This window comes from the organism of the source record quoted next, unplaced genomic scaffold, assembly GCF_019419815.1.
Source record: "Pyrus x bretschneideri cultivar Hongxiangsu unplaced genomic scaffold, Pyrus_bretschneideri_v1 Contig9, whole genome shotgun sequence".
Lineage (NCBI taxonomy): Eukaryota > Viridiplantae > Streptophyta > Magnoliopsida > Rosales > Rosaceae > Pyrus > Pyrus x bretschneideri.
Genome location: NW_025999831.1, coordinates 519,355 through 533,206, shown reverse-complemented (window position 1 = coordinate 533,206; position 13,852 = coordinate 519,355). Strand labels below are relative to the sequence as shown.

Genomic DNA, 13,852 nt, shown 5'->3' with positions numbered 1-13,852 from the left:
TCAAATTTTAATGATCCGGATCATTTAATCCTTAGGTTCAAATTTTTTTAATTCAGAAAGGATCTGGGTTCCATTTTTACCAAACCTATTCCATGCTTCATAAATTCTATGGAGTAAACTACGAAATTTCCGTCAAATTGACTTTGAAAAAAAAAAAAAACAAAATTAGTTTTCTAAAAGAAAAGTCTAGGGAATAATTAATAGTATACAAGTACATGGGTGTTTCCACTGTCTACTCTAAATCGAATGCAGAGAAAGAGGGACAAGCTCACAGATTGACTTGGCTCGGAAGAACAACTACTTCCTTGCTGCTGCGTAGGGCTGGGACGACGATCTGAAGTGAAAGGCCTCAAATTTACAGAGCATGGTGTGGTGTGAAAAGGGGCTGTGATATGTGAAAACTGAAATTTTACCTACTTACCATTTTTTCTAGGGTTTATGAAAAATGGGTTTGATGGAAGGGAATCTGATTGCTCTGCAATTGGTTGCGCCTCTGATTGTTTGGTTTTTGCTGGGTGCATGCGATTCACAAAGGGTAAGAAAAGTTTGGTAATTTAAATTTTTTTAAAATATCTTTCTCTTTAATTTCAACTGTATGCTTTACATTGTGGATTCACTTATTGAAAGCTACACTCTCGTTGTTTAGGTGTATAACGAGCCGATTCGCAGGTATTTGGTTGCTTCTGGAACAGAAGAAAGTAAAGGTGTGAGTAACCCTTTTCAGCTCGAGTTCTAAATTTTACTTTAGAAATCCTAATTGTTTATAGAAATTTCACTTTTTCGCTTTGCGGAAATGGGTATTTTGAGTAGATAGTAGACAATAGTTGAACAAAAACCAGTCTTCATTTGTGTATATTGTGGTACCTTTCGAAGGATGGAATATTGTTTATCACCGTTAATGTTAAGAGTTGTCCCATATCGGTGAGGGACAAGGTTTGCTATGTGCTTATATGGTTTTGGGTTACTCTCCATATTGCCAATTGGTTCTATGGTGGAACCCTAATTTCATTATGGTATCAGAGCGGGTCGTCCTCGTGTGAAGTCAAACGGCTACTCGCGCTCCACATCACCCAGTTGTTGTCCATGTGTAGGTTTGAAAATCCGCCACACATGTAGGGGCGTGTTGAGAGCTGTCCCATATCGGTGATGGACAAGGTTTGCTATATGCTTATATGGTCTTGGGCTACTCCCCATATTGCCAATTGGTTCTATGGTTATATGGTCTTGCGGGGGAGTGTTATAATTCCTCTGTCCCACATTGGTCAGAAGGCTTGAGAACAAGCCCTTTAAATAGAATTACCCCACTCTAACTATCACCAAGGCCTTTTGTGATAAAACCCCACACCTGACAAATTGAGCAGGCGGCCAAGTGGGGACAGTATCGATGTTGTCTCTAGAAACTAATAATCTTAATGCTCCTAAAACCGACAGCGTACTGTTATACCATGGAAATTAAAGGTGTTGGATATATTGTTACCGTATAAGCTGCGTTCATGAGCATTCTATTTGACAGCATGCTGGTAGTGAGCATTTTGATCCTGTTTCGTTGTGTCAAATATAGAAAGGTGTTATTGTTAAAATAGATTGCATTATAGTCTATATCCGTTTATAATCAATATATTATGTTCAATTGCTTGTGAACAGAACCATGCCCTGCTGGTTGGATTCTTGGACCTAATAGGAGGAAGTGCTTTGGTTATATGAGAAGCCCCCAACCATGGAATGAGTCAGAAACCCATTGTAAAAGTTATAATGGCAACTTAGCAGCATTCAAAACATCTCAAGAACTTACGTTTGCTCAAACTATATGTGCTGAAACCAGTGGCTGCTGGGTTGGAGGCAGAGGTGTGAACTCTACCATTGGTCTTGGCTGGAATTGGTCTGATAATACTTCGTATTGGAATGGGTCTCTCTTTCATGTGGAACCTCTTCGGTCAATTTGCAGTAACATCTCTTGCCACACCAATAGGTCGGTCGATGTATGCATATTGGTGACTAACAGATCCATGTCTCTCTTGGCTGAAAGATGCAATACGTCTCATGCTTTTATATGCATGGTTGATTTAGGTATATTTTGGAATTTTTTATTACGAACTCCAATCTTGAATTATCTGTCCTGCTAATTTAATTTTGCTCCTGTTTCTTTCAGGGAACAGATGTTACCACATGCATTGCCACAGAGAATATCTTATTATCCTTGGAGTAGTAAGTGGGTTGATTCTCTTCACAACATTAGCTGTAGTGATTTGGCTTCTTGCATACAAGCGTAGCAAGAAGCGCAGACGTTCCCGCAAACTATCTAATCCAGCAGAAACTGCATTAGTCGCTCCATCATGGAAAGTCTTCATGAGAGAGGAACTAAGGTTAATTACAAAGAACTTTAGTGAAGGAAACCGTCTTCTGGGAGATGCCAAGACAGGAGGCACCTACAGTGGAATTCTTCCTGATGGCTCAAGGGTGGCTGTTAAGAGGTTGAAGAGATCTAGTTTTCAAAGGAAAAAAGAGTTCTACTCTGAAATTGGAAGGGTTGCAAGGCTTCACCACCCAAATTTGGTGGCTGTGAAAGGCTGCTGTTATGATCATGGTGATCGCTTCATAGTTTATGAGTTCATAGTTAATGGGCCTTTGGATAAATGGCTGCACCACATACCTAGGGGTGGTCGAAGCTTAGATTGGGCCATGAGAATGAAAATTGCCACAACTCTTGCTCAAGGAATTGCGTAAGTTATACATCAATTTTCCTCTTGGTCTTCGGTCAAACAAAGATCTAAAATCTGAGACTGATTTGTTCACTTAGATCTTTTATCTCTGTTGCATCTATTGCAAGGCATCTTATGATCGTGATAGTTCTCATTTCTCCGAGAGGTCACTATCATTGTTCACGTAAATTAGAAATCATAATATTGTGTAGATTTAAATCAAATGGGAAATTCTCAAATTACCTCCTCAACTTTTGATCGAGTTGCAATTTTTCACCTGGAAAGGAGATCTGTTAAAAATATATAAAAATTTGGCATAGGTTAATTGTTTATTAGGGATTTTTCATGGTTAGATTAGAATATATCTCGACTCTCGCATCTATTTTTTCGGAAACATTTGTTTCTGATATGGCTTTCCCATGGCTGCTTTCATACATTAGTGTTAGCTTGGATGTTTGCCATACATTTCCGATATGGATTTCCCTTGCTTGTTTACTTGGGTGCCTTTAGTGTTGGTGGTTATGCCGTCATTGTCAATCCTCATTTTTGTTTCTTGTTTCGCTGAAAATTGTCAATCCTTATTTCATTAGTACATTTCTACCTTCGAATGCAATGGGAAGGATTTGAATGATGCAGAATGAATTGTGTTTAATTGGTGGTTCACCTGTTCATATGTCAAACAGGTTCTTGCATGACAAGGTAAAACCGCATGTCGTGCATCGTGATATCCGTGCCAGTAATGTACTGCTTGATGAAGATTTTGGAGCACATCTAATGGGGGTTGGTCTGTCAAAGTTTGTGCCGTATGAAGTGATGCACGAAAGGACAGTGATGGCTGGTGGCACGTACGGGTACCTTGCTCCAGAATTTGTCTACAGAAATGAGCTTACAGCAAAGAGTGATGTTTATAGCTTTGGTGTGCTGCTGCTTGAGATTGTGAGCGGACGTAGACCTGCACAGGCCGTTGATTCGGTGGGTTGGCAGAGCATTTTTGAGTGGGCAACACCTCTGGTGCAGGCTCATCGCTACCCGGATCTCCTGGACCCTCATATAACTGTTTCTTCTCCTGAGATTCCGGAGGCTGGTGTCATTCAAAAGGTGGTCGACCTCGTCTATGCCTGTACACAGCATGTCCCATCAATGCGCCCCAGGATGTCTCACATTGTTCATCAACTTCAACAGTTAGCCCAGACTCCTGTTCCAAAGTAGTTTAATTTAGCTTCGGGCTAGTATTTATCCGTAATTCTATGCAATAATGAGAGTTTGTAATTTGTAATTTTTATTCTCCAGTTGGTTAGGAGCCATAACCGGAATATAAGGTTTAGGGTTTAGCACTCTAGAGGCCATAAGTTCTATGTATTCAGTATTTAATCATAATATTTGTCTCTAGCAAGTTTTGTCGATATTTAACCAATGTCGGAAATACCGACAAAATCTGTTGATTTTAGTTGAAATTTAAGAGTCTCTCTGACATAGAGCTTAAGTCCCTTTTCATATCTTTCTCTGATTTTTCTAAAATTTCCTTAGAAATGTTGACCGTTTTGAAGAAATTTCAAACATTGCTTGCAACAAAACAAGAACTAAGCTTATTCTTGTATTGTAGTAGCGGAAACCCCTAACGTCAATCCATGAGGAAATTCTACAAATCAAAATAAATATGTAAATGAATGTTTCCACTCCTATAAACACCGAGGCTTTTTGCATAAAATCTCATGCTTGACTAGGGAAGCAATTCAGTTTGGGACAATGTTGGTGTTGGACTAATTAGCGGTTGGTCACTGGATAATCTATGTGAATGTAACCGTATTTCAAGCTTATGTTGTCACATGCTTAATTACTCACATGACACCGCAAAATAAACCATCATTTTGACATCCCAGTTGCGTGTACGTACTTACGAGCTCACAGTCACTAAATTTTGGATTATCAAAATCTGGCCACTGGTGAAAAAGAGCCGTTAAAAAAAAAGAGAAGAAATTGTAATATTGAGTTTGCTTGAGGAAAAATTCAACTAACGGTCCTAAACCTGCTCTCCGTCCACCATTGTACATCCCAAACGGTCGTCTCCAATTCCTCCACGTACTCACCTTTCTTCTCACCTGACACCTGCTGGTTAATTTATAATAATTCAGGCCAAAATAATTCTTTAGAAATAAAATAAAAAAATAATTTGAAAAAAAAAAAAAAGAAGAAGAAGAAAAGATTAGAAGGGATAATGCAATACGTTTTTGTTCGTTTTTTCCCTTATTTATCGAATCCAAAATCTGTTACTTTCCCATCATTCTATAAATAATAATATTATTATTAAATAAGGAAAAAAAAGAGTGATAGGAATTTTCAGATGGGGGAAATATTAAATGGATATTGATTTCGATATTTGCAACGAGCTCTGAGTTTTGAATGGCAAAACAGGTATTAATTCTTTTATTTCTGTTTCAATCTTTACACAGATTTTCTTGCAATTTTATCGATCAATTTCTCGTCCTCATTGTTTTTCTTCTTTTTTTTTTTCTTAAAATTTTTCTTATTTGTTTTGAATTTTGCAGTTGCTTTTTGGTGATCGATTGCGTTAAGATTTAGTTCCATTGAAATTTTTTGAAAGATGTCGTTCAAAAAAGGGGAAAGCACAACAGATAAAGCATTGTCACATGAAGAGCAGCTGGCCAAGGTATAGATTAGGTTATAAGATTTTGTTTCGTGGGAAGTGATTTTCGCACGTCCCTGTTTGTGTATGTCATATGGATTGAAATCTATGAAGTATGGACACAAACACGGTAATACGACACGATAAGGGGATACGTCAAATTAACAAGGAGAATTGATGTATGACGATAAGAGAATACGGCATGATACAGAGACACGACACAGGGATACAAGGGGATACCACCGTGTCCATGCATTGTAGATTGAAACGAGAATCAATGGAAAATCAAGGGGCAAAAATAAACAGGATGATGTGAAAATCATTTTCTCTTTGTTAGTTGTACGTAGTGGAGATTGAGAACGTCAATGAAGTAGTAAAGTTCTAGTATTTTTGTTTACTTTGAATCTTTTATCATAGGAAATAATTTGGCCCTTCTGTTCTTTAGATTTATGAAGTGAGGAAGATGATGGGTCCTATTGTGGATAGGCTACCAGCCATTTGTTCAGAAGCTTCAATCTCAAGGTACCTAAGAGCGCGGAACTGGAATACGAAGAAGGCGGGAAAGATGCTGAAAGAAACCATAAAATGGAGGTTGGAGTTCAAGCCCGAGAAAATCCGATGGGTAAGCAATGTGCATGCATCTTTCAAAAATCTGAACCGTTTATTTCTGAAAGCTTTGATGCATAAATTGTTCTTGCAAAAAAAAAAAAAAAAATCCAAATTAATAGTCGAATGTAGTGTTTCCATGAATATGAAAATGCCGTGGTGATAATCATACGGATCTTAAAAATATCGGTTCCTTCTCCTAGAGTTGCATGTTGTTTGCAGTTCAAATGTCTAATTAAACCGTCTATTTTTCAAAACTTCATGGAGTAATCCCATTTGAAAGTGATTTATTCTTATCTTATATAGGAAAACATTACTCAAGAAGCGAAGACAGGAAAAATTTACAGAGCCAATTACCATGACAAGTGCGGAAGGACAGTTCTCATCCTGAGGCCTGGTTTTCAGGTAGTTAAATCACACGAAAAGCGTCTACGTTAATGTTAGTAGTTGTTAGCATTTTTCTGTTTGATTTGTGAAATTCTTTCGTCGTGTCAGAACACGAATGCGGTAAACGAGCAGATGATGTATTTGGTATACTGCCTGGAGAATGCCATACTGAATACGAATCCAGATCAGGAACAAATGGTGTGGCTAATCGACTTTCAACGGTGGAACACGTCGAGCATATCGTTGAAGGCGACTAGGGAAACAGCTAAGATCCTGCAAAATCATTACCCTGAGAGATTGGGAATTGGCATCCTCTATAATCCACCAAAAATATTTGAGTCCTTTTGGACGGTATGTTATTACGCATCTATCTGCAATTGTTATTGTTTTCTTGTCTAAACCTAATAATTCTTCAAGTTTTATGATATTACTCTTTGCATTTGATATTAGGGTTAGTGTAGTGAGGTATGTTGGAAACTTGGAACGTAAGCAAGAGCTTCACGATTAACGTTTTGTTCAATATATATGGTATGAAGACAATAGTAGGTCAGGGTTTCCTTATGGATTTTCTGGGACTAGAGCTGATACCGGGGCCCGTTGGATGACGAAGAACATGGACGGGAAGGTAGAAAACTATAGAGAAAAACCGGGGCGCGGATAATCTGGCCACAGAACTAGTTTCTGTAACCAGATTTATCTGCCAGCAGACTCTAAAGACGAAAATAAACAACTCAAACTAGGTTTTTAAAGACGAAAATCTCTTGCCAACTGTTTTATGGCATACTTGGTTTGTTAGAATTGTCTGTCATTAGTCACCAGTTTTGGGATTTAAGCAGATCACATCGACTTTAAGTACTCGTATACTTTCCCTTGTGTTTTCTGCGTAAAAACTGACCACAATGCTCCTCCTAATTTGGTTTGAAATCTTTATTAAAATGATCGCTTGCTTAGTTAAAGATCTATATTGGTTTTTAAGTATTATCGAAACGTCTTTGTAGTAAGTTCGAAAAATCTGGTGAAACTTTCTTTAAATTGCAGTTGGTAAAACCATTTCTTGAGCCGAAAACACACAAGAAGATGAAGTTTGTGTACTCGGACAACCCGCAGAGCCAGAAGATAATGGAAGATCTTTTCAACATGGACAAGTTGGAATCCACATTTGGCGGGAGAAGTTCAGTTGGTTTCGACTATGAAGCTTACGGACAAAGAATGCGAGAAGATGACAAGAAAATGTCTAGTTTTATCGATTCAGGTTGTTCGCCAGCCTATTCGCCAGCTTATTCGCCAGCTTATTCGCCATCAATCATGTCTGAGTTGCAGCAATTGGCTTCTGACCATTGTTCTGAGGTCTCTGATGAAGGCGGATGCTCGTCGTGCGATGAAGCAGCCTCGTCGAACTTGGAGGTCGTCGATGAGAAGGTACAAGGACAACCGCACGACAGCAAAGATGTTGCAAATGACTGCACAAAAGTGGCTGCATGATGAGCAATAGGTTTTAGGGTTTGGTTTTATGATATTTCACCTTATGTAATGAAACATTTAACACAGTTACTTTTACAGCTCCTTTTTTTTTTACCCTCTTTGGCTGAAAAGGTTTTCTTTTGTTTCCTGACATGTTGTTTAAAGATCAATACTTCTACTGAGATTGGAATTTCGAGAATGTGATGCCTTGAATCCCACATCAGCAATGCACTGTGAAAATCTTGATAAGATATTCATACGAATATTGTCTTCAGCGTCGGAGTACCTTTCACGAATTCTCTTATTTTACTAATCCTTGGGGAAGTTTTGCAACCACATATATTTTGTTATCAAACAATCTAAAGAGAATTGCAGCCACTTATGTTTTGTAATTTTTGATTCACACGTCAATACATTATTGAATTAGGATGTTATGGTGGAACTTGTTGCCATGTAAGTCTTCCTCGACATGGAAAATCAAATTGGGTGTGGACTAGAGTACATCATCTTATTCGAGAATTTATATTACGGGATGAAGAATTTAAACTAAAAACAATGACCAACTATAATAATTTGAAATCGAATTTCCCACCCACAAAAATCGAATTCAAAACCTTCTTACTCACGAATCAATGAATAAAGATAAATATTACTAGATTAGCAATAAGCTGGATATCAAATTGATCATATGGATCAAATTCAAACTCGAGAGGTATGAACCTCAAAAAAAGAAGATTGTGCAAATAAACTAGTAAGCTCTCCCTCCAACCACAAACCCTAATTTTCAAACCTTCAACCGCCGGTCCCTTACTTAGGCTTGGGCCGGCGGCAGCCCCTCCCTCCTCCTTCTAGCATCCCCCTCCTCCTAGTTTCTCCACCCTTTGCTTCCTACCCCCTGTCCTCTTGTTGCGACCCACACATTTTTTCCTTTCTTTTCACGCCCCTCCCCCATCCCCTCGTTGCTTTCTCTTTTTTCTCTGTTCCTTGGTCTGCCCAGCACCTTCTCCCCTTACTCTTCTATGCGCAACCTGTTTTCTTGGCTTTGTTGCAAGCCTTCGACCCACTTCCCCGATTTTATTGCCGTACAGGGCTCCTCCCTTGTTTGGGGCTTAGATATGCAGTTTTGGGTTGGTCTTTGGGTTGTTTTTGTAGGTATTTGACTTGTTTTTTTTTTTTTTGTTTTTTGCTCTTCTTGCTTGGTTGGTGGCAGTCATGCCTAAGGTTTCATTTATTCGGATTCGTGTAGCTTTTGGTTCCTGGGTAGGGTTACACATTGAGCATTCCCGGCGGCGGCTTCCTGGGCACCAGCAGTGATGGTGTGCATATTTGCCAGCAGAATTTTCTCTCGGTTGTTTGGACTTTTCGAGGGCTCTACCCTTGGAACTATTGTTTTGTCCTCTTTGGGTTCGTGGTGGTGGTGGGGATGGCGGTGCAGGATGTGGGTGGTCTTGGCTTGGCAACCCCTCTACCATCCATGTCGTTGCTGCTATTTCTTGCCATAACTGTGACCAACACCAGTCAGAGAAATTTCTGGTGGCTCTTGGTGCTACCATGTTTTATGCAGGTTTTTGGATTATGGTGGCGTTCCGACGACTTTGGTGGCTCTGTCTGGATCTCCTTCCGCCCCACCCCTCTGAGTTTGTCCCAACTACAGTTGGCCTCGCACACCTCCTGACATTTCTGCACGTGCCTCTGCCTCCACTACCCATGCCTACTGCCAAATTGCATCTACATCTCCATTGTGGACACGTCACCTTTTCTTTTATTTTTTTTATTTTAGTTTTTTTGATTGTTCTATGTTGCTTCTGCAAGTGATTTGGGTCGCTTCTGTGATTTGGAGCCTCGCTGTCTCGCGATGGCTTTGGTGAGGGTTTTGGTGCTTGATATGTCACGGTTTATTTATGTGACATATTAATCTCGGGATTCTTCTTTCTAAGTGGTGTGATTTATGTGATGATCGTATAGGGATTTAAAATTATTTATAATTTGTGCTTGTTATCTTCATATCAAAAAATTAATCATTGGAGTATATGTACCAATTTAGCATCATTCTAAGTAGTTAGTTATGGACCTATGTAATGAAATTCTATCATTTCTGTTAAAAATAAAAAATAAAAAATAAAAAAATAAAAACCCGAGAGGGGCGAACTGCGAAGTGAGTGCCAAGCGCGACCCGGGTTGCACCTTTGAATCTCTCGACCCACCCCGATCAGACCTCCCTACTCCTGCCTCTCCTTCTCTCTCGCTCTCCTCCGCCAATCTTCGCTGCCTCCCTCCCGATCTACCCTCGGTTTCAAAGGTTTCAAATACCTTCTTTGAATCAAGAGCCTCTTCCTCTTCCTTCTTTTTCGTTTTCCGAAATAGTCCTCTGAAATGGCAGCAATTTACAGCCTCTACATCATTAACAAATCAGGCGGCTTGATCTTCTACAAGGTAACAAAAACCCCAAATCTTGCAATTCACTTTCTGTTTGTTTCTCAAGAAAATTCAAGGATTTCTTTCAAAAGCTTCGATTTTGCTTCTATTTTCCTCCGTTTTCTCGGCAACCAAACAGGAAATTAACCGATTTTGATGGGTCTCTTTGTTTGCTTGGACAATCTTAGGACTATGGGTCGGCGGGACGAATGGACACGAATGATAGCTTGAGGGTTGCAAGCTTGTGGCACTCAATGCACGCCATTTCTCAGCAGCTGTCGCCAGTATCAGGCTGTTTCGGCATCGAGCTCCTCCAAGCTGACACTTTCGATCTTCATTGCTTTCAATCACTCACCGGTACGATTCGAACTTTGATCTTTTCAATTTTCAAAGAATTTGTACTTTAGTTTAATCGGTATCAATAAAAAATTCGACAATGCAGTGGTGTATAGGATGCAATACTTCAGTGGATGACTGGATTTGCGTGCTTTAACCTATATATTCCAATCTAACTGTTGATAAAACTAGTGCATCACATACACCGGTGTATTGTAGGACTCGGGTTTCAGTAACATTCGTAGAATTTGGAAAAAGCGGGTGTAGAACAAGCTGCAAAGATGATGTAGGTGATTTTGTAACTCAAATAGTTGTCGTGTGTTAAATATTGTTAGATATCCATATGAACTATTGCAGCCAGCATTTTAATTGTAAACTGTAAATTTGGTGAAGTTCTGAGGAGGTTTGTCAGATTAACACAACTCTGTAGCTTTTCAATCTGGTGAGATTAATTTGTGTTCCGAAGAGATAAATTGGGGATCGATCTGTTGCTAACCTCGTAAGCCTCATCTACTTGGTTTAAACTTTGAAGCGAGTCTTGTGAATTGCATTAGTTTAGGCTGTAATGTAGTGAATGACAGATAGTTATTACGGAGGGATAAAATGATATCTGAGGTGAGTGCTAAAGATTTTCATTGAGCGAGTTGATGTTTGAGACTAGTATTAAGGGTGGCGTTCTTAACATATAAGCAGTTTCTGTACGATTTAGGCAAGAACTGTCTCACTCTCACCTCACAGTTCTATGTTTTTTTGTATGCCTCAATGCTTGAGACAGGGTGGTGTCTGTAAAGTTTTAGGCAAAAGCTGTCTCGGGGTTACGTATTTTTGAAGATGGATTACACAATGAGAGTTTCGGTCCACGTGATTTGGTGTCATGTTAATGATTTCCATACAATTAGGATCTTGTTTGTTCTGGTTAAACAATGTATGAACAGTTTGTTTCCTCAGTCTAGTCATTAGGCAAAAACTGTCTCACTCTCACCTCACAGTTCTATGTTTTTTTGTATGCCTCAATGTTTGAGACAGGGTGGTGTCTGTAAAGTTTTAGGCAACAGCTGTCTCGGGGTTACGTATTTTTGAAGATGGATTACACAATGAGAATTTTGGTCCACGTGATTTGGTGTCATGTTAATGATTTCCATACAATTAGGATCTTGTTTGTTCTGGTTAAACAATGTATGAACAGTTTGTTTCCTCAATCTAGTCATCATATGTAGCAATCCCCTTGTTCCCCGCATCACATTCTTGCAGTAAATGTAGGAATTTTTAAGTTCTTTACTTTCTTCCAGCGAAGAAAATATGCTAGATTTTAGCAAATGGCTCAAATAGTACAAGGAATACGATATGCTAGATTCAACACTGTACATAGTAGTAGGCGTTTTGACAATTGTTATTACTTGAGTTGCATCACTCGGATGCGTTTTTATAACCTGGATGGCAAGTCAGATCCATTTGCCGGTCTGAGATTTCCCCAGCACGAAGTTAATGTTTGTTTCAGCGTTAATATCTTTTGCTTTTCATTTTCACAGAGTAATTGTGTCTGCTTTTTCTGGTTTGGCCTTTTTTCCTTCCGAATTGAACCATTATTTTAGAGTTCGACGTTGGTTGCACTTCCCCCCTCCCATGACAGTTCAAGAAGCGAACCCTGTACTTGAAATTTTCAATAATGCATGGGATTGCAAAAATAGTGCTTTTTGATAAGATAGTTTCGGTTTTGCAGGGACAAAGTTCTTTGTAGTGTGTGAGCCTGGGACACAGCACATGGAAGGTCTCTTGAAACATATCTATGAATTGTACACCGATTACGTCTTGAAGAACCCCTTTTATGAGATGGAGATGCCAATACGATGCGAGCTCTTCGAAATCAACCTAACGCAGGCAATACAGAAGGATCGTGTTGCCTTGTTGGCCAGATGATCAATTTTCTTCCATTCATACATACGTGATACTTTCTGTTTGATTTGAGCTGAGCTGGAGTTAATCGTTCATTCCCCAATCATTATTAACCTTAAAGAGTATGATGTATACCTAATACGTGTGATAATTTGAGAAGATTTACACTTATAGATCGAATGTCGTGTGGTTTTACACTTTTATTGTCGCCGGAATTAACCATACGAGTAGCCAAATGTCGATCGAAATTACAAAGATTACTCCGATTCCGAATTTAAAATAATAAACGTTGTTTCTAATCCAGTCCCTTTTAAAAAGATGTAACAAACGGGGTCCCATGTCCAAACAAGAACTCTATATGCTCCTCTCATCACTCGTCCATTCCACTTCCTACTCCCATCATTACGAACCCTCCTAGAGCCACCAAATACCCCATCCAATCGAGAAGGTTTCCGTTTGATGGTGGGTCGTGAATGTTATGTGAAAAGAGTAAGAAGCAAATAAGACGAATGAATCTTGCAAAATCAAAAAGATAAGTTAGGGGAAATTTTTGTGTGTCTGGTTTTGTAGGAACATCTGATTTGGTATCTGGACCAAAGAATTTCTCCATCAGGCCGTTCGTAACTTATGTCCGCCCGAGGATGTAATGATCATCCAAACACGCGCTTTACCATCAACATTCTCTTTTTGTTGAAAAGTCTAATGGGCAATGAATGCCCACAGTTCATTAGCAGAATTCTTCAGCATAGGCAGAAGTTTTCAATGCCCATGCAAAGTGAAAGTTGAATATGAAAATACATAGAAATTGTATTGTCAAAGGAAGTGTCGTAAGTTTCAAAATGCATTAACTGCATTAGTTTGGAGTTGCTCTATAAATAGAGCACTCCGTATGTTTTCAAGTTACAGAAAATATAAGAAGAAGAGAACGAGAGAAAAATATCAGTAACATCATCTATTTCTGCTTGTGCTATAGTTTTAGTGTGGCATTTTACATCTACCTTGCACCTATCATTAAAAAGGTTATCTCTCAAACTTTGACCTTTTTATAACACTTTTTTAATAATTTGTTTTTTTATTCGAATTTTTAATAAAATAATTTGTTAAACAGAGACTATGAGCTCCCACGACATGTGAATATGATAAAGAGATCAACGGTAGGGATACGGGTATCACAAATGTCAAATGAGCGGTCAAGATGTAATAAATTTTGGGATGTGATATATACGCATTTTTTTTACTTTTCATACATATTTTATAATTTTTTATTGTTAAATTAGATGAATAAAAATTAACAAAAAATATGTGAAAAGTAAAAATGAATATGTGGATAACACACCCTTAAAATTTTAATATAAAATTTTCAACATGCTTATGCCGCTGTAAAATAGAAACTCCAAGAAATGAGAATATC

General features: G+C 38.7%; 3 protein-coding genes across 3 annotated transcripts; all 3 read left to right on the top strand.

Moving 5' to 3' along the window:
- Positions 1 to 178: 178 nt before the first annotated feature.
- LOC103944323 (C-type lectin receptor-like tyrosine-protein kinase At1g52310) lies at positions 179 to 4,187 on the top strand. The gene is made up of 5 exons (XM_009354752.3): positions 179 to 535; positions 647 to 704; positions 1,645 to 2,067; positions 2,150 to 2,720; positions 3,383 to 4,187. Exons 1-5 carry the CDS (start codon positions 446 to 448, stop codon positions 3,906 to 3,908), a joined length of 1,668 nt encoding a protein of 555 aa, XP_009353027.2. The 5' UTR covers positions 179 to 445; the 3' UTR covers positions 3,909 to 4,187.
- Positions 4,188 to 4,571: 384 nt separating this feature from the next.
- Positions 4,572 to 8,015, top strand: LOC103944324 (phosphatidylinositol transfer protein 3-like). Its single transcript, XM_009354754.3, has 6 exons — positions 4,572 to 5,111; positions 5,246 to 5,367; positions 5,789 to 5,965; positions 6,256 to 6,354; positions 6,445 to 6,687; positions 7,375 to 8,015. The coding sequence occupies exons 2-6, from the start codon at positions 5,302 to 5,304 to the stop codon at positions 7,816 to 7,818; spliced, it is 1,029 nt and encodes a 342-aa protein (XP_009353029.1). The 5' UTR covers positions 4,572 to 5,111; positions 5,246 to 5,301; the 3' UTR covers positions 7,819 to 8,015.
- Positions 8,016 to 9,841: 1,826 nt separating this feature from the next.
- Positions 9,842 to 12,614, top strand: LOC103944325 (trafficking protein particle complex subunit 4). The gene is made up of 3 exons (XM_009354755.3): positions 9,842 to 10,230; positions 10,401 to 10,569; positions 12,269 to 12,614. Exons 1-3 carry the CDS (start codon positions 10,171 to 10,173, stop codon positions 12,463 to 12,465), a joined length of 426 nt encoding a protein of 141 aa, XP_009353030.1. The 5' UTR covers positions 9,842 to 10,170; the 3' UTR covers positions 12,466 to 12,614.
- The last annotated feature ends 1,238 nt before the right edge of the window (positions 12,615 to 13,852 follow it).